Source organism: Planococcus citri, chromosome 1 (assembly GCF_950023065.1).
Source record: "Planococcus citri chromosome 1, ihPlaCitr1.1, whole genome shotgun sequence".
NCBI classification, from domain to species: Eukaryota; Metazoa; Arthropoda; class Insecta; order Hemiptera; family Pseudococcidae; genus Planococcus; species Planococcus citri.
The window spans coordinates 3,953,376-3,973,900 of record NC_088677.1 but is presented as its reverse complement, the minus strand read 5'-3'; the positions used below and the strand labels follow the sequence as shown (position 1 = coordinate 3,973,900).

Sequence of the window (20,525 nt, the reverse complement as noted above, 5' to 3'; positions counted from 1 at the left end):
AGACATTTTCAGTTTTATGAGTTTGAGGATCAAAAATTATATAACCTGTGTTTGTGTAACCAACTAGGTAAGTAGAGTTTGATTTTTCATCAAACTTTTTACCCTTTGCCAAAGTTTCATCTAAATTTTCAACTCTGGAGCCAAAAATTTTGAGTTCTTTCAAGTCAGGTCGTTTATTATATACTTTTTCAAAAGGAGTGATGAAATTAAGTCCAGCATGAGGAGTCCTATTATAGAGCCAGCAAGCAGCATCTACAGCTAGGCCCCAGAAATTTGCCGGCATGCCAGCCTCGCAAAGTAAAGCTCTAGCACGTTCACATAAAGTTCGGTGTGACCTTTCAACTAGACCATTATGTTCGTGACAGTATGGTTCTGAGAAGTCTAGCCTAACATCAAATTTATCAAGCACTTCGCGAGTGGCTTTGCAGTCAAATTCCTTACCATTATCACAATGTAATAAATTGAATTGTCCAGGATTCGGATATAATGCTCGGAGTTCACGATAAGCTTCATGTAAAAAATTAGGAGTTTCACTTTTAGATTTCATAATGAAGATTTGTAAAAAACGTGAGTAGTCATCAATTACAGATAAAATATACCTATTCTTTTTGACAAATGTAGGTGGTGAGATTTCACCAATAATATCAGCATGCAGAATTTCGCCTACTCTTTTTGCTCTTTCCCTATCTTTTGAAAATACTTTTCTCGTCAGTTTGGACTTTGCACAAACCTGACAGTCATTTATAGTGGTAGTAGCAATAAGATCGTCTACACCATCAGTTACACCTTTTAATTTATGCATATAATCACTTGAGATATGGCCCATTCTTTTGTGCCAAATAATACCTTGAAGTTTCAATTTCTCAATTTGCTCTGGAGTTAATAATCGTCTACGTGCTCTTAATTTATTTCGATTAATTTTATTGTCATTTTTTGTAACAACATTTTTAGAATTATTACAAGTATCATCTAAATCATCTGATAAAATATGCGCTTCCAGTTTGAAAACGTCTGCTCGGACTTTTAGCAAGGTCACTTTTCGTTTCTCTTGTCTGGAAAAAATATAACCACTATTAGAGTTTAGGACAAAGTAAGTTTTCAAGCTTTCGTTGAACTTTTTAACACTTATCACATTATCAGTTGAACTTGGTACGTATTGTACATTTTCAAGTTCAATAAACATTTGTTTATCACCAAAAGTAAGTAATAATTTAAGAACCCCTGCACCAAGTGAAGCGCAATCCTCGTGAGACACGGAGGTGGTCACTGATTTAGGCGAAGGGTATGCTTTATAATTAATTAAGGAGTTTACATTCGAGACAATATGGTGACTTGAGCAAGAATCAGTCAAGAAAACATCAATGGGCAAATTATCAGTATTTATAGAATGAAAATTACCATTTTTACGAGGGGGTTTGGGACAATCTTTTGCTTCATGCCCGTAGCCGTGGCAGTTGAAACACAGACGTCCAGGATTGACACATGTCTCAGCTGTGTGGAAGTATTCGCTGCATTTCGAGCATTGTACAGCTCTTTTCTCATCTGGGCTCATGGATTTCAGTTTTAGTATTTGTTCATCTGTGTATTTTCTCTTAGGCGGAGGTTGCACTGAACCAGTATTTCTCTTGTCGTCAGTGTGCCTCTTAGTAGAGGGAGCACCGGACGAATCGTTCGAGGATCTTTTTCTTTTATCTTTATCGTCTGTACAAATTACATTAACAAATATATCATTAATCGAATTATCATTAATCGAATTATCAAGAACCGAAGAAAAATCATTTACATTAGCGTTTAGTAATTTATCATTTGTATTATTTACATTTTCGTATATATTAATAACATCCGACTCATTACCTGAAGGTTTAGCAAGAGGTTGGCGAGGTATTGATTTGTGTTCTAATTGCAAGAAACCATCCTTAACAGTTTGGAACTCTGGCATGTCCGTGAGCGAGGCGATGTTATTATAAAAAGAAAAGTAAATTGTTTTCGGATCGTATATACCACTAATCTTGTTGAGAAACATCGAGGTAATAAACTCCTGATTAAAAGTAGTGCCCATTTGAGTGAAATCTTCAATGCAGTTCTCGAAGTCCGTAGCAAAACGTACTGGGTCATATCCAGGTTTAAAATAGACTCTGGCAAGGCGATTGTTCAGCTGTACATAATCCCTCATACGAGTGGTAGAGTAAGTTTTACTCAGTAAGTTGAAGGCATCGCATGCAGATTTCAAATTCTGGATGAGGTATGTGTTGGAACGAGAGAGTGAAGCTTGCAATACTTGCAAAGTTTGAGCGTTTAACACGTCGCGCCTACCTTGTGAGATATTCACAGCCTGTCCACCATCAGTTTTAATAAACGGAAGAAGCATTAATGCTTCCAGGCTCAATTCTAATTTAATTTTCCAGGATTTAAAATTCTTGTAACCCTGTAATTTCTCCGATTCATGGAATGATGGAATAATAAACGGAGGCGTGCGGTAGGCCTTGTCCAGCTCCGCCAGCCTGCTCTCTTCAGTATTAGTATTAGTAACATTTGGTAGTACTAATTTACCCGATTGAATTAATGACACGAGAGTAGAAAATTGACCTGTAACCATCTGACGAATTTGTTCTTCTGACATTATAGGCGTTGCATTTGGCGGTGGTTGAACTGGCTGATCATTTTTTTCATTATTTGCTGCACCTGCACCTCCGGACCGCGTGTTCGGCATTTTAACGGTTTTTATTCAACGAGAATTTTACAATTTTTCACTTTTTATTAATTAACGACTGTACGTTATCGAATGTACGATTTTTCTTTTAAAAAAATATAAAAACAGAGAAAAAAAAACCACATTAAGTAAGTCATTAATGCATTAATGTCACGGGGACTTAAGCAATTACACTGTTACACCTTTAAAGCACATAGTACACATACGTTGTAATCGCAGGCACGAGGCTAGGAAGCAAGGTGGCAGCTGTAGCATTCCAGGGGTAGTTCCAGGGAGTTCCGTTCTAGGGGTAGTTCCCAAGGTATCATGGAGCAAGGTCGGGTGTAAGAGAGAGAGAGAGATATCCGCTAACACGATATCCAGATGGCCAAAGAGGATTTGAATTAGTCTATATTTTCTTATCTTCAAAGAAATCAAGATTCAAAAATTTCCATTTTTGAACTCTTGGTGAAAAATCAAAAACTTCAAAACAAAAAATTTAATTTTTTGTTCTATGATGGTTTTTGGGTTTTTCCGTAGATTTCTCCCTCCACAAAAACTTTTCTGCATTAATATTATTACCTATTTTTTTTTTTTTTTTTTTTCGAATAAAAAAAATAATTTTTTGTGTACAAATGAAAAAAAGTTGAAATTTTGGTCGGTTTGACCTTCCGAATCGATGATGCTCAAAGTGAAAATTCAAAATGTAGCCGTTTCTATGAATTCTCCCCTCCTCTCTTCCTGTATCACCGTTCAACATAATTTTTGCGAAGGCTTGGTAAATTTCCTCCAACAATGAAGACGAGAATGCTTCTTTATCAAAATATAATTGATTCCGGACCTTTTCTTCGAGCCTTCAAATTCAAGTTTAAGGAATAATCAATCAAGACGACAAAAAAAGATGATAAAATTTTTTTTCATGCCCCATGTGCAAATATTTCGCCCCAAAAAAAGGCAACAAAAACTCGATCAAAGCAAAACCACGACGAAAAAAAAGTTGAAAATGCAACGAATTTAATATTTTTTCCAAATTACCGCGAATTTTACTAAATCACTGCAGTACCACGAAGAGAAAGTTTTCTCATTAAAAAAAATTATCACAAGCTAACAAGTAAGTAGAAGAAGGGAAAAAAACACGAAAAAACTCGCTCTCGCTCTAAGCTCCGGGGCTAAATCGATTTAAAAGAAATAAATTTCTTCGCAATAAGGTCGAACGCGAGAACAAACTGAAACATTCGCGTATTTCGAAGCAAAAAAAATACCATCTTGTAACACTTCGGAGTTGGGAATTTAGCCAGATTAACGACGACGAGCTGTTCATTTTATTTAAAACGTGGAAAAAAAAAGTCTCGGCGTAGTTATATTCGGTCAAGATGGTTTTTCGTCCAATCATAGTCCTATATACGTCGTTGTAGAGGGCACCGCACACAAACGTGCATTTGAGCATTTCTCATATTATCAAAAGTTAGTACTTCGGATTTAGCTGCGGAATAGGCCGGATAGTTTATAGAGCGTAAATCCCTATTTTCTGAGCACCTTTGTTGCTGGTTTGAAAATGTAAAAGTGTATTAACGCGTTTTTTTTATTTGCGTTTGCATAAAAGGGTTAGTTCTGCCTTTTTTTTCTTTCTCTCTCTCTCTTAAGCATCCAGTTATAAAATAATAGGAACAGGGAGGCGTCCAATTTATACGATGCATATTTATAAACGGAAAATAATCGTTACCGAGGAACTTGTTACGATTTAACTTGCCGCAATGAATGAAATTTTATAATTTAATTTATTCGTTAACTATGATAAATTACGAGTGTTACAAATTCACTTTGTGTAGGTTTGAGGAAGAGCTGCAACGTCATTTCAAATTTATACTCGATAAGAGCGATTAAAACTTTGCATATTTTTTACCTACTTTACTCGTCGACTTTTGAGTCAAGATATTGAGTTTTCTCAACACTAAAAAAAATATGCTCGGTGTAAATAACTACACGCTTAAGCGACGAAGCGAAAATTTGCATTATTTCATTTTCATTTTTTCTTCTTTTCTTTCCTCGACTAAAAATAACCTACTTTATACTGTGCTGAGGACGCGACCAACATCAACGCAGTTATACGGTAACAAAACAACGCCAAACAACCTAAATTATTCTCTAGTCTGTGCCTCTTGTAGTACTACGTAGGTTCGCCTCAAAATACATTAACTGGTATATCTTAAGAAGGCCTTATATAAGATAACGTAATAAGCGCAATTGTTCTTAATGTTCTCCTAACGAATACTTAAAGATACTCTCTTTGCTCTTTTGCATGCAAATGTATTGAAATTTTCTTCCCAAATGAACTCTCTTCGTGTTCTTTCTTCCATTTTATTTTTACTGCGTTACAAATTTTTTCAACAGGCTGAAGATATTTTATCCTTGCTCGACATTTTTTTTTCACCATTTTATTGCTGCTAGATTTTTTTTACCGTCTTTAATTGATCTTTTTTTTCGCCTTTTTCAAATACAGTCTCGAGTTTTTGGTTAAAATTTTAATGGGATGGCAAATCTAATCATTAGTGTCCCGAGACCATTTTACAAAGTCAGTAATTATACTCGAAAGATGGACGGGAAGGGAATAGAGTTTTTTTTTATTTCTTGATGATGCCAAAAGTAAATACGTAGAAGAAAGGATGAAACAAGCTGGGCTATGGACTCTGATAAATCATCAATTCATATAAGTATTACCCCCTCTCCTCCCACGAACCATTTTAACAAGATATTTTGAGAGAAAATTGGTACACTAGAAATTCTACGGGGAATCAAAAGAAACCCCCAAAATACAACACCATTTATAGTCCTAAAATCCATTTCTCAATTTTTAACAAATTTTTAAAATTTCAAAGACCACGAAAAAAATCAAAATTTGATCCAAGTTCCTTAAAAAGCTGAAAATTGGCTTATATCATACGAAATTGTTATTTTACCATGTAAATAATTTGTTACCTGAGTCATCAGTGGTGATTCATTCATTTACGAACGATTTTTCTCGTCTTCATGTAACCAACATGACGATATGAAAAGTAAAAATCGTCATTAAACAAAATCATTTATAAAGAAAACATGAAAAGTACATGAAACAAATTGACATTATATAAATTTCGCGAATTCGCGTACATAAAAAGACGATATGAAAAGTAAAAATCGTCATTAAACAAAATCATTTATAAAGAAAACATGAAAAGTACATGAAACAAATAGATATTATATGAATTTCGCGAATTCGCGTACATAAAAAAATTATAAGAAAAAGTACATTGACAAACCAACGAATTGAAAAAGAATGAGGAAAAATGACAAAATTTTAGCGAGTGCATAAACAAAAATCAGAAAACTGAGCGCGGCCAAATATTATTGAAAAAGCTCACAAATGCCTCGAAAAATTGGAAAATTTATCGGATAAGTTTGGAATCCCAATTTTGGCCGTTGCATATGCCCCCTGGCTGATTCAAATTTCTCAAAGCAAGCTTAGAGAAAATTGAATTGGCCATAGATGAAAATAACAAAATTGTGAAATAACAATAACAATAAAAAATTAATTAATCATTAAATCACATTTGAATTACACAAATTATGAATACAGAAAAAATATAAAACAATATTATGAAAACGAAAACGGGATAAACATTTGACAAAACTGCGTAATAGATAAGATAAAGTAAAGAGAAAAAACAACAGAAACAAAGACATTACGAGGAAAATTGGAAAAAGGAAAGGGAAAAGAGAGTGACACCAACGTGAGACTCGCGTAGATGAAAAAACAGCGAGCCTACACCATGGTCTGCCACCTTCTCTGGAATGTAAGGCTTGGACAAAAGTCCCTCACCCCATTCCAGAGAGTAGGAAAGGAAAACAAAGGAAAAACAAAAAGATTAATAGGAAAAACTAGGAAGAAAAACAGGAAAGTTGGAAAATTGGATCAGAAAGATGTGCATAGAAATGCCACTAAATTAGAAAAAATTAATCATTTTCATTTTGAGAATAAAAATTAATTGATCAGAAAAATCAATAACTTCGAGCAGTTTGAGCGAATAAATTTACAGAGGAAAGCAAACCATAAAGATCTAAAAAACATTTTTTCCTTTTGCGTTTCAGGGAAATCAAAATAAATTTCAAAATCGATTGATTATCGAACATTTTATTATATCCACAAAAATTATCATCCTGCAAAGGTTTTACAAAAGATACAGACTTGCCCCCTGCATGAGAAAATGCAGTAAAATAAGAGAGCTCGGTTTTATCAAAAATCATTTTTAAATAACGTTTTGTTATACTGATGATTATAAATTTTGTATCAAAATTATTGACAAGTTTGAAAAAAGGATTTATAAGTTTGATTTCAACTTCAAGATCTTTAGACACGTTGGATTCGTGAGAGTTCTCACTTATAGTTACATCTAAAACTAGTTTATCATGAACTTTTGGAATTTGCGATCCTAAATTTATCAAGTTTGAAGTTTGTGGTCTAGTAACACTATTTGAAGACGACTCAAACATGATTGGCTCAAAAAATATTTCATTTTCTAGTTTTAACAAATCAAACTCAGAAAAACTTGGACTGAAAACATAGTTTTCTGAATCACAACAAACTTGAGATAAAATTGAGGGTTCAGATACCTCAACTATGTTAATATTTTCAATCTCCGAAAAATTCTCAACTGAATGAGCCTTTTCAGATATTTTGATCTCACAAGTTTCAAACTTTGGTGAAATATCAGGACAAAAATTATTTGAATTTTCTGCTTTGGGAAAATCATCAATGATTTTAAATTCAATTTTCAAAGAATTATGAGTGAAATCACATGCGTGATTTTTGTCTGAGTTCAAAATTTCAAGTTGGAAATTATTTGTATTTTCGTTCACAAGTTCCAAAGATTTGCTCGAAACTTTTGCCTCACAAAAATCATCCATAAAAGACATATCGATAATTACGTGATTGGTTTTTTTGTGAACTCTTGGACCTACATGGCTTAAATCAAGATAATTTCCATAAGTTTGTTCGTAAACTTGAGAAACAGGTACAATTTTAGACTCAATAAAATCATTAATTTCCTTATTTTTGGAAAGACATCTTTTTGTATCACTAAAATTGAGATAATTTCCGTAACTCTGTTCATAAATTTGAGTTGAGTTCGTAGAAACGTAATTATCGGTTGCATTATTTGAAGACAAATAATAATTACCTCTAAATGTTTCGATGAAATTCGATACTAGTATTTGAGGTAAACATTGAGAGAAAGGCTCACCATAACTTTTTTCATTATTTTGAGATAATAAATTAGACGAAAAAGAGGTCTTTTTACCTTCTAATAAATCTAGGTGATTATGGAGTCTAACCAAAGTTTTAGTTAATGTAAGGAGACAATTGAACAATTTTGGATTATTTGAAAATTCCTCCATTTCTTACCTTGATCAATCGATTTTCAAAAAAAATAATTAATTACGTAATATCGTGGGTTTTAAGTATGTGAAAATAAATTGACGATTTATCAAATAAAACATCGCGAATAAACAAAAATTACAAAAACATATTTTTTCAAAATATAAATACCAGGTCTACTTGAATATCAAATGAAAACGACGATGTGATGACGTGAGTGGTGATGAGCTGAATGAAATGAATGAAAACAGCGAAATATTATTACCAATCAATTGACACAAGTGCTGGTGGTTGTAGCTGCGAAAAACGGCATGAATAATTGCAGAAAATTGATCAAATTCAGCGAAATCAACAAATATTATGCAGATTTAATTGACAAAATCGGAGGTATAACGTAGTATCAAGGTTGACGCATTCGGCATACTCAAACTCCGCGGAGAAAACGTAGTTGTAGATACGTACAGATGTTTGGATCTTGGTTCAAAATTTCAACCAAATGATTTTTTTGATCGAACATTTCTTTTAAAAAGTTGAAAAACAAAATATGTAAAAAACGAAATTACGAACCGTTTCGTTTCCATCCCGGACAGGCCCCCATTTATGTAACCAACATGACGATATGAAAAGTAAAAATCGTCATTAAACAAAATCATTTATAAAGAAAACATGAAAAGTACATGAAACAAATTGACATTATATAAATTTCGCGAATTCGCGTACATAAAAAGACGATATGAAAAGTAAAAATCGTCATTAAACAAAATCATTTATAAAGAAAACATGAAAAGTACATGAAACAAATAGATATTATATGAATTTCGCGAATTCGCGTACATAAAAAAATTTAAAGAAAAAGTACATTGACAAACCAACGAATTGAAAAAGAATGAGGAAAAATGACAAAATTTTAGCGAGTGCATAAACAAAAATCAGAAAACTGAGCGCGGCCAAATATTATTGAAAAAGCTCACAAATGCCTCGAAAAATTGGAAAATTTATCGGATAAGTTTGGAATCCCAATTTTGGCCGTTGCATATGCCCCCTGGCTGATTCAAATTTCTCAAAGCAAGCTTAGAGAAAATTGAATTGGCCATAGATGAAAATAACAAAATTGTGAAATAACAATAACATATTTATGTAACCAACATGACGATATGAAAAGTAAAAATCGTCATTAAACAAAATCATTTATAAAGAAAACATGAAAAGTACATGAAACAAATTGACATTATATAAATTTCGCGAATTCGCGTACATAAAAAGACGATATGAAAAGTAAAAATCGTCATTAAACAAAATCATTTATAAAGAAAACATGAAAAGTACATGAAACAAATAGATATTATATGAATTTCGCGAATTCGCGTACATAAAAAAATTATAAGAAAAAGTACATTGACAAACCAACGAATTGAAAAAGAATGAGGAAAAATGACAAAATTTTAGCGAGTGCATAAACAAAAATCAGAAAACTGAGCGCGGCCAAATATTATTGAAAAAGCTCACAAATGCCTCGAAAAATTGGAAAATTTATCGGATAAGTTTGGAATCCCAATTTTGGCCGTTGCATTCAATTCGAATCGATAAATGTAAAAAAAGTCTCATTTTGCCACGTCTCTTTTAACTGAATCTGATTTATATTGATTCAGTCGTTCTCGAGTGAATTTCTGATTATGAACAAATCTTTAGCGAACGAATCGAGTCCAGTTTTTGACGATAGGATTGAAAATGTCAAGTTTTAAGCATGTTATTCCTGCCTCTGCCTAATTTGATTTTTTTTTGGTGATTCATTCGTTCGCGAACGATTTTTTTCATCTCTGAGCAAATCGTTCGCGAACGAATGAAGCCCAGTTTTTAAAGATGGGATTATTGTCGAGTTTCGCATTGTGATTTTTACTTAATTTGATTTTTTGGTGATTCATTCGTTCGCGAACGATTTTTTTCGTCTCTGAGCAAATCGTTCGCGAACGAATCGCAATTTTTGTTGATGAGTGAAAAAATGTCTTACTTTGTTTTTCAAATGAATATGTGTCTGGTTTGATTTTCAAGTGATTAACTCGTTTTCGAATGAGCCGAACGATCCGTCGTTTCTGAGTGAATCATTCGCGAACGAATCAACTAGAATTTTTGTTCATTGATTTGTTATGTCAAGTTAAACTTGAAGGATTTATTTTTATTTTTACAAGATTCTATACACTTGAAAGTGATACAGTCGTTCTCAAATGATTCGCAGATTCTGAGAAAATCGTTCACGAATCAATTAAATCAAGTTTTTGATTACAGAATCAGAGGCGCCAACTTTCGTCATGTAATGTTGACCTGATTTTATTTTTCAGTGATTCATTCGTTCGTGAACGATTCAGTCATCTATGAACAAATCGCTCGCGAACGAGTTGAGTCTTTTGATTCACAGATTTTGAGCAAATCGTTTGCGAACCGATTGACTACAGAATTGGAGGAGCCAATCGCCAACTTTCGTCATTTCATGTTTACCTAATTTGATTTTTTACTTTTTAGTGATTCATTCGTTCGTGAACGATTCAGTCATCTATGAGCAAATCGTTCGCGAACGAGTCGAGTTCAGTCTTTGACGACAATAATACAGTAAAGTTTCATCGGGTCGTCTTTGCCCATTTTGAGTTTGCAATGATTCATTCATTCGTGAACGTTTTTTCTCATTCGAGCAAATCGTTCGCGAACGAATCATTCCCAATTTCTATCGATGGAATAGTTCGCGAACGATTCGAGTCCAGTTTTCAAACATGCTTCGTCATTTCAATTTCCATCTTCACGTAGTCTGATTTTTTCAGCGATTCATTCGTTCCCGAACGATTTTTTCTCCCCCAAGACAATCGGTCGCGAACGAAACATTCGTAATTTGTATTCAAGGAAAAAAAATCGCCTAGTTCTGTCTAGTAGAGAATTATTGATTGGAGTCCCATCTGATTAAGTGGTTCTCGAATTATTTCTTGATTTTGAACAAATCGTTCGCGAACGAATCGAGGCCAGTTTTCGATGACAGGATTAAAGGTGTCAAGTTTCGTCATGTCATCATTATCCAATTCAATTTTTCAAGTGATTCATTCGTTTGCGAACGATTCTATTTCTTTGAGCGAATCGTTCACGAACGAATGAATCACCATTTTTGTTGATAAATTGAAGAACGGCTGATTTGGTTTCGCATTAGAAAGTCTGGTTTGATTTTCAAGTACCTACCTAACTGAGTCGTTCTCGAATGAGTTGAACGATTTGTTTTTTCTGAGCGAATCGTTCACAAACGAATCAATTCTGATTTTCAAGTTCAACATAATGATCTGGTTTTTCCTCGCGTTTTTTTTTTTTTTTTTTATTCGCGAATGATTCTTTTTTCATTTCAAATCACCTGAATCAATTACGAACGAATCATCCTCAATTCATATTCGTGAACACAAAAACGTCATATTTTGAGTTTTTGACCCGCCATTTTAGTGGATTTAATTTCAAAATGATTCAGTCGTTCTCGAATAATTCACTGATTTTGATGAAATCGTTCACGAACGATTTTTGTCTTCTGTGAGCAAATCGTTCGCGAACGAATCATTCGCAGTTTTCATTCATGGATTTATTAACTTCTATGTTTTATCTTATAATAATGGATTATCTGATTCTATTTCGAAGTGATTGAGTCGTTCTCGAATGATTTAATTTTGAGCAAATCGTTCGCGAACGAATACAGTTGATTTTTTTATGACAGAATTAATGGTGTCAAGTTTCATCTTGTCATATTCACCTAATTTAATATTTCAGTGATTCATTCGTTCGTGAACGATTCAGTCTTCTCTGAACAAATAAGTCGTTCGCGAACGAATCATTCACAATTTTCATTCATGGCCCACAAAACCTTTAGCTTTGCCTTATAGTGTATTATCTGATTTGATTCCCACGCGATCAAGTAGTTCTCGAATGATTCGTCTTTTCTGAGTGAATCGTTCGCAAACGATTTTTTCATTCAATTAAATATGTACATCGTTTACGAAAAATCATTCTATAATATTTTCCACGCTCTCTTTTTGCTGGATTTGATTCAGAAGTGATTCAGTCGTTCTCGAATGATTCGATGATTTCGAGCAAATCGTTCGCGAACGAATCGTTTACCATTTTCAAAGCCCCAAATCGTGGATTTTTCTATTTTGTCAAAACTTCCCAAAATGTGAAAAATAATGAAAAAACTACTTATTCAAGACGACATTGATCAAATAAAAATATTCCAATGGAATTTTTACAAAAATTTATCGAGTGGTATCACCGTAGGACAACACAGAGAAATAGGTCAGTTCCTTGCTCAACTCCCTGATGGATTTTCAGAGTAGGTATCTGTCGACGTTGGTTTCATACACTTCAAGTCTGAATTCAAAACTAAAAATATCGCTTCAACAGCGAATAGAATCGATGGAATATGTACTTATTCAAGAAAAAAGTCCCATCACCCAGGTATTCCAACATGTAGGTAACAATTTACACCACTTACCTCCTAATAACGTCGCCTTCCAATAAATTCCCCAGTATAGATAGAATTTGCTCGTAAAAAGCATAATTTTGTTACACTCTGCAATCTGCAAAGCAAAGAAGAAAAAAATAATAAAGTTTAGAAAGAAAAATCAATTTGCGAAAATAATTCAGAATGTAGGAAAAAAAGAGAGAAAGAAATCGTTTAATATTATTGTGTAGAATACGTCGTCGTATTAGGGTTAAAATGAGAAAAGCAGCACTTTGAATAGTGCGATTTGATAGGTTTACGAGTATAATACTGTACGAATAGGTAAAGGAGGTAGTACATGGCGTTGAAAAGAGCTCGTGTATATTGAAAACTTAATTAATATAAAGATACGCGTTCGAGACTTTAATTTATTCCACATCGAAATGGTGTAGAGTAATTTGGCGTCAATCAAAATTTTTCAATACGTGTATTGTTTCGTTGATAAAACTTTTAAACGCTTCGAGATATTAAATTTACTAATGAAATTCATTGCAAATCGTTTGCAAACACTCGACTCGACGTGCGATGACGTGGTGGTACTCGATAAGTGTGTACCTAAACCTATATGCGATGAGTACAGGCAGACGAGGCACGTACGTGTAATACAATAAAGTACCTCTACAAATGTTTAGGGTAGGTACAGGTAAAGGTAAAGGTACGACGATGATGAGTACGTGTAGTATATGTAAACTCGTAAAGAATAGGCACTTTTAGCAGGGCTTGTTTCACAGTTCACACACAGTTTATAGGTAATGACGTAAATAGCCGCAACACCAATCATTAGCGTGTACAACTTGCCCGTATCCAGCATCACTTTGCCAAATTAGCTTATCCGTGCATTTCATTTGTAAAACTCGACTACAGCAACCCTTTGTACAGATTTGTTTCGTTTATTTTAACGCCACTTTTACAATGCACAACAATATACATACATATTATGTACGAGTATAGATAGGTACGCATTAGAATGTATGTACAAATACGAGTACCTATATATATGTACATATGAATGTTGGCATGCATATGATGGTTTTTCGTTAACGAGCTACAGATGAAATTTTTGCAAATTGCGTTGCTTCCGCTATTTCTCTAGCACATATTAGCGTTATGTATGAACGAAACAACACGCTAAATCAAAACCAATCAACTGCCTGGTTTATTCTTCCTTCCTTATATATTATGTACTTTGATTTTGTTCGAACTGTGAACCGTGTATAATAAAATAGTACGAGAATAAGGGCACATTTCTCGTTGGGCGAAATACATCAAAAAACTACTGTCATTTGACAGTGTTGATACTGAGACTTCTGACTCTGAAATTGACACTAAAATTTCGAATAGGGTCAACGAAAGGTTGCAGGAATAGTCAGGTCTCAATAGGGCATTCGCTCGCTAATTTTGTCGAAAGCAATTTGATGATTGATTATTAATCTGCACGTCAATACAAAGAAATTTAGTCCAGATGCCCATTTCCCCTCCTCCTTTTCCGAGAATTCACCCCCATAACTTGAAAATCCGTTCATCTCTTCACCTATTGGTTGTACAAAGAAAATGTTCAAACAAAAATTGTTTTTTGATATTGATAGAGTGAAATCTCTAATTATTGGGATAGAGAGGTATTATTATAACTTTTGCCTAAGGTGGTTGAGATAATTTTCATTCCCTCGAGAGTGAGATTTACCTACCCATTAGATGGTTTAGTCGGAGAGCTTTTACAATAAAACCAGATCACCCTACACACATCTAATTTGCTATTTGTGGTTTAAACTCAAATAAATAGATATCTCCAGACATGTCAATATTATTTATTCGTCGTAAAAATGAGGGGTGTAGTTCCAAAACTCACACTTTCTAAAAAGCATATTTTTCAGAAACCGCGAAATTCTGTGGCGTGGAAATGAGCGAGCGTTTCGAACTGGAAATGATTTTATTTCGTAGTTTAGAGGTAGGTTCATCGTTTTGAGGTGATTCGAGCACATGCCATGCCAAGGTTTAGTTGCTATTGACAATTGAAAATGGCAACTGTGAGTTTTGACTCCAACCTGACTTTTTTCGCGTTTTATAGTGTGAGTAGTGAAATTTTTTTCAAATTTTGGGTTAGTGAAGGTCATATCATGGTATATTGAACACCAAAACATATTTGTTTCTACAAGAAACCACAACAATCTCTTAATGTTAAATTTTGCATTTTAAACAAATAAAAAAAATACAATTGTTAAATTTGAGAATTATGAAAGTTGAAATATGTTAAGTAGCTTCTTATTACATACATTGACATACACATATCGTACAACACTCAAAAATTGAAATTATGAAATCAATCAGGTCAAAAATATCATAAGTTTGTTCAAAACTCACAGTTGCCAGTGGCAAGTGTGACTTTTGACTCCAACTCCTCGCTTTGAACGGTGATTCCAAGCCGAACATTTATTGAGTTAGTGATACTGTAGGGTTATAGAGGGCGCTTTCCTCTATCCGAAACCGTATCAAACTCATTCTAGCTATTTTTGCCAAGTGTGAGTTTTGGAACCACACCCCTCAAATACAAACAAGAGAAGTTAATATAAAATACTTGCAGATATTTTATAATTTAGAAGGAGACACCTCCAACTAGACGACACGCGTTAATGAATCAAGCATTAATTAAAATGATATTTAAGGGCCTGTGTTATTTAAATCAATGTATTTAGATTCCCTAGTTTAGACACATATTGTTAACATGAGCTAATAGGGCCCATGTCACAGGTAGGTGTTCACAATTAACTACGGTGAAATTGCAATTAATTATCCATTGAGCCTTTCGACTCAGGTATGTGCCATTTCATCACTTACCCACACTGTTCTCATTTTCTGCCTCTCCTGTGATCTACTCATACTAAGATCGGCGACAGACTTGGGTTGTATTATTTAAATACTATCTGATGGCCGGCAGGATCAAATAATAACGAGAATACAGCGCGATTGATTAAATTTGTCAATAACACATTATTTTTAACACAAATTATCCACAGAGTTGTGGGCAAAAACTAGGAATACGGGGAAGAGATTAGAACTCTTCTGCCTATTTAATTGAGAAAATACACGTTTTGGTGACATTAGCTCTGACAAGCTGGAGATATCGATGCTAAGTGAAGTTCAGAGCTCGCAGCGAGTACCACAATGGTACCTAGCTCACTGCTCTAAGGGAGGGTTGATAGTTCCTACATTCTCAGTACTTCCAGTACACATAAATCACCCACATTCCCGATGTACATAAATCTTGTACACCTTTAAAGAGGGATTACGTTAAGAATTGCTAAGACGATTAAGGCATATATCACTCTCTCATAATCACCCCCCCTTTCCCAAGGTTTCAATATTTTATTTCAGGAACAATTGGAAATAACCTTGACAAAAAATGTTTGTTTTCATCATTCAATCAAAAATTTGATTTTTATTCAATTTCGAGGAGTGAAATCAAATTTTAGGGTGGGGGGGGGGGATCGTCGTTCATTTCAAGTATTCCAAAAACTAAGTTTTTAAGCTTGATTTTTCCAATTTCGATTTTCTGGCTTGTGGATGAGGACTGAACAGCGTTTTCATCCTTCGTATGAGAAGCACTGGAACATGAAAACTTCTTCATTGATAGAAAAAATTTCTAAAGTGACCCCAATAAAAATTCATTTTTTAGCTGCACACTAAAAAAGTCGTAACAGTCTGCCACTACGTAAGAGCCAAATTTCTGTACAAGGAACTTTGATGGCTTTTTAAATTTAATGGCGATGTTTATCAGTTGAAAACATTCAAATAAAATGGTGACATGATGAGTGTTTTCAAACATATGAAATTACAGCTCCGTATCCGCTGCAATGCTTTCCTACTGTGTAGGTTTTTCTTCACAAGCAAAATGTTCTTTGAGCATGTTCGCTGGGATATTTTCGTGGAGGACATTCGTCCCCCCGGGAAAAAAATCAGGTTTTCCCCCTTAAATGGGGTGGGAATGACCGTGGAAGCTGAAATTTGGATATGTTGTTCACAATGGCGTTACTCACCAATGGTATGAATTTGGACAATTTTCATAAATTATGGTTCTCCAAAAAATAACCCTTCTGTAATTTTCAACTTTGACCCTCCAAACTGCAGGGATCAATTCTAGCTCCCAAAAGAACCCCATTCCCCAAGTATGACTTCATTTGATCAATTAGAACCGGTTGCAGGTCATAAAATGTAAAAATCACCATCCTGCTGAAACATTATCTATAAATCAAAAACTGCTGGCCTACCACAAATAGCCCATTTTTTACAAAAATTTGGCTACAAATTCGGCTGAAAATCCAGTTTTTTGACTCTGGAAGGAAGTCAAATGGATTTGGAAGGCTGAAACCTGCAAAAGACACTTGGGGTACATCCTCCCAATGTACTGTGAAAATTTGGACTCTCTAGGGACATTTGTAGGAGCTACAGGGTGTTCTAAAATTTGAAAATAGCTGAAAATCCACTTTTTTCACCCTGGAGAGGGGTAAAATGGGTTTGGAAGGCTGAAACCTGCAAAAGGCACTTGTGGTACATATATCCTCCCAATGTACTGTGGAAATTTAGACCCTCCAGGTCAATTTGAAGGGGCTACAGGCTGTCTGAAAAATTGGAAAACGCGTAAAATAGCAATTATCAATCATCCTCCATTTAGAGGGCACTCACCTCACTTCAACTCATTCCAAACATTGGCCTCAAAAAGTTCAGTCGATAAAAAAATAATGACGATAAAATTGAATTATTACCTAACTGTACCTAAATTTTTCCATTTCATTTTCCCTCAATTTTTTCAAACCACAGACCGAAAAATTCAACGTCCCAAAAACAGAATTTCAACCCTTTTTTTTTTGAAAACGTTCAGAAAATTTCCACATCACGATAAAATTGGAGAAAAAAAGACGAGATAATGTTGAAGGAAGAAGGGAGGGGGAAGTGGAGGAATTTCAATCGAGGAAAAAATTCATTCCAGGATTTTAAATATTGGAAAAAATTGTTTGAAACCAAAATTTTCAAGAAATTGATAGAGTGGGTTTCTGCATAACTGAGATAGAGGGAAATTCTCATCTTTTCCTATTTACGTATTTGAGACTAGAAATATTCCTTAGAGAAGGAATATTTGCCTTGCCGTGGATAGCTCAGTTCATAGGAGAGGTTCCAGTATATGCCAGTTCACCCTTCATATAATCACTCATATTTATCAATAAATAATACACATTTGACTCGGAGAGATTACAATGTGATTTATTGATAAAAAGAATAATATAAAAGTACAAATTAACAGGATATGGTTAGTTCTAAATATAAAATATCTACGAGAAACATTTTATAATGGACATACACTCTGGTGTATGCCACACGACTCGCGTTAGTTATTAAATACGTATTCGACTATTTTACCATAATGATAGGTGTTAGTATAGGTTAAGTACTAAATACCTTTATGAGTACCAAGATCAAATAACACTGTACGCTTTTTATACCTCTTTCGCGGGAGCTCACTCATACTAGGCTCGTCGGTATAAATGGATTACAAGAAGTACCTTTTGTCGAGAAGCAATCCAGATGGCTAGCAGGATCTGGTGTTGCCCAATAAGTACCACGATAATAACACTTCGGAAAACTATCGCGTTAAATTGCACATATTAACCACTTCATAAGGTGGGTACCTCGAAAATATAAAGCCCAAGGAGAGAAGACGAACTCCATCATCCTTAAGCTGACTGAGAACCAGCATTCGCAATCTGCCGAAACTAAGTAAAGTTGCTGGTCAGAGATCCGATCCACGGAGCCTCCAGCTACGTGTCGCGGATGGATACATGCCTATGATCTTTTCTATGAGACATGCGCATTGTTTCTAAAACATAGTTCTCACGTTGACCTACTTGCAGTATAGGCGGGAGATATTCTTAGAGATATTTCTAATAACCATCGCTTACGCGATGAAGGCATATTTCCTCATATCATAATAACAAATTTTTAAAGTTTTTGAACTTTGGAAAAATTTTAATTTCGAATTAAATGTAAATTTCTACACAAAAGGCAAAGATGGGAAAAATTTGAAAATTGGAATTTGAAGGTAAAAATAAGACATTTGGCATCATGACCTTTCAAAAATGAAAACTTTTTTGGGGGGAGGGGGATTTTGATTCTGTAGTTTTCTACTTTTAATACGACCATAAAACTGGATTTTCGAAAGAAAAATTCGAGAAAATGTTAAGTTCTTATTCAACATTTGGGCTAAACTTTTAGTCATCCGGGGAGATTTCAAAGAACAATTTTCACTCGAATTTTTTTTTTCGTACGACCAATGGGTGGGAAGATTCTCACTTAAGGGTGGTGGATCCTCGGAAAAGGGGGAGGGGGAAATAGGCATCTGGGCTGAATTTCATTATATTGGCGTGTAAAATGATAATGATTAATTTTGGCATCAATCGTGATGCATCAGTGTTTAATTCTAATGATTTTTTTTTGACTGATGACAAAAGAATTTTTTCACAATGATTTCAAGTGAATTTTTGAGGTGATTTGGAATAAACTTTTCAATAATGATTTACCTAGTTTGGAACTTTTCCTTGATTGATTTTTTAGTGTTAAATTCTAAGGATTTTTTTTCGTGATGATTTCAAATTGAGTTTTTAGAGTGCCTGTTGAATTCTAATGATTTTTTTTTGAGTGAAAACAAATCAATTTTTCATGACGATTTCTAGTGCATTTTTCGGGGTTATTTAGAATAAATTATGCATGTGTTTTTTTTTCTTTGGTGCTGATTAACCAATTTTGGTATTATTTGAACTTGGAAAATGTCAATTACAGTTTCCTCGAACCTGCCACAAGAGTATCATCTCACACTCAACTCCACAAACGTGTAACTTTTTGACAAAAACTCCACGAATCCAAATTCTCCATTTTCGATACATTTTTTTTGGACCCATTGAATTCACAAAATACAGAGCCCTCTAGAAATAACTCAACTTCTCAAATACTGTTACGTTACACTGACACAAACACCCTCACAGAGAGAGAAAAAAAAAGGGAGGAAGGAAGTACATAGCGTGATAGAGAAGGTTTACTTTCAACTTGGCGAACGTTAAAGCTGCTAAGATTTACAAATTGTTCGCCGTTGTTGGAGCTGGGTGTGTTACGTGGTGCAATTTCAGCCAACGAACCAACGAGAACGTCGAAAACGTAGCAGAGAGAACAATGTCGCTACAATGCGGGATTTACCTATCTTTGCGAAAACGGTTACAGATTAAATCTACTTCGTGTGACGGTTTTACTGCATCGGTTGCATCCATTTTTTAAATTTTATTGCTAAACTGAGAATAGAAAACGCGAAATTTATGGACGCCTTGTAACCCGGCCGCCAAATCGGCCATAATTTCTGCTCCATTCGTCTCGGGAATTGTATATTTATATTAAAAATTCGGTCATTTTAAATTTTTCACCTTTAGTACAACGTATGCGAGAGCGAGTACACCAAATAACGAATCGAGATACGCTGATGAAAGGCTTTTTAATTATACGTCAGTTATATGTATATAGCAACGTATCTGAAACCGAATTCCACCACAAATGATGAGGGCGTTAAATATAGAACTGTTCGTACAAAAGGAGCAGGAGAAAAAAAATACACACACACACAGACAGGAAAAAACGACGTAGCAAGTTGCAACTGCGACTGTTTGGTGTAAATTTTTCGAGTCGAGAGCTCGTCCAGCTTTCTCATCTCTCGTTCGTCGCGTGCAATTTACCAGATTATTTGAAGAAAAAAAAAAATAAGTATAAAAAATATGTAGAAATTACCGCATTTATATGCTCGCTCGTATTTAGAAAGAATTTTTTAAACAGATGCGCGTCTGTTTTAAACATATTATTCCTAATTGTTTCATTCCGCTTGC

General features: G+C 34.4%; 2 protein-coding genes across 4 annotated transcripts in view; one reads left to right on the top strand and one right to left on the bottom strand.

The window, feature by feature from the left end:
- Nucleotides 1-20,525, top strand: part of LOC135845430 (uncharacterized) — a 517,543-nt gene that overhangs the window by 446,710 nt on the left and 50,308 nt on the right. The window lies entirely within an intron of this gene.
- Nucleotides 906-3,043, bottom strand: LOC135845298 (uncharacterized). The gene is made up of 3 exons (XM_065363781.1): nucleotides 1,855-3,043; nucleotides 1,399-1,701; nucleotides 906-1,052 (listed from the first exon to the last, which is right to left on the bottom strand). The coding sequence occupies exons 1-3, from the start codon at nucleotides 2,708-2,710 to the stop codon at nucleotides 1,033-1,035; spliced, it is 1,179 nt and encodes a 392-aa protein (XP_065219853.1). The 5' UTR covers nucleotides 2,711-3,043; the 3' UTR covers nucleotides 906-1,032.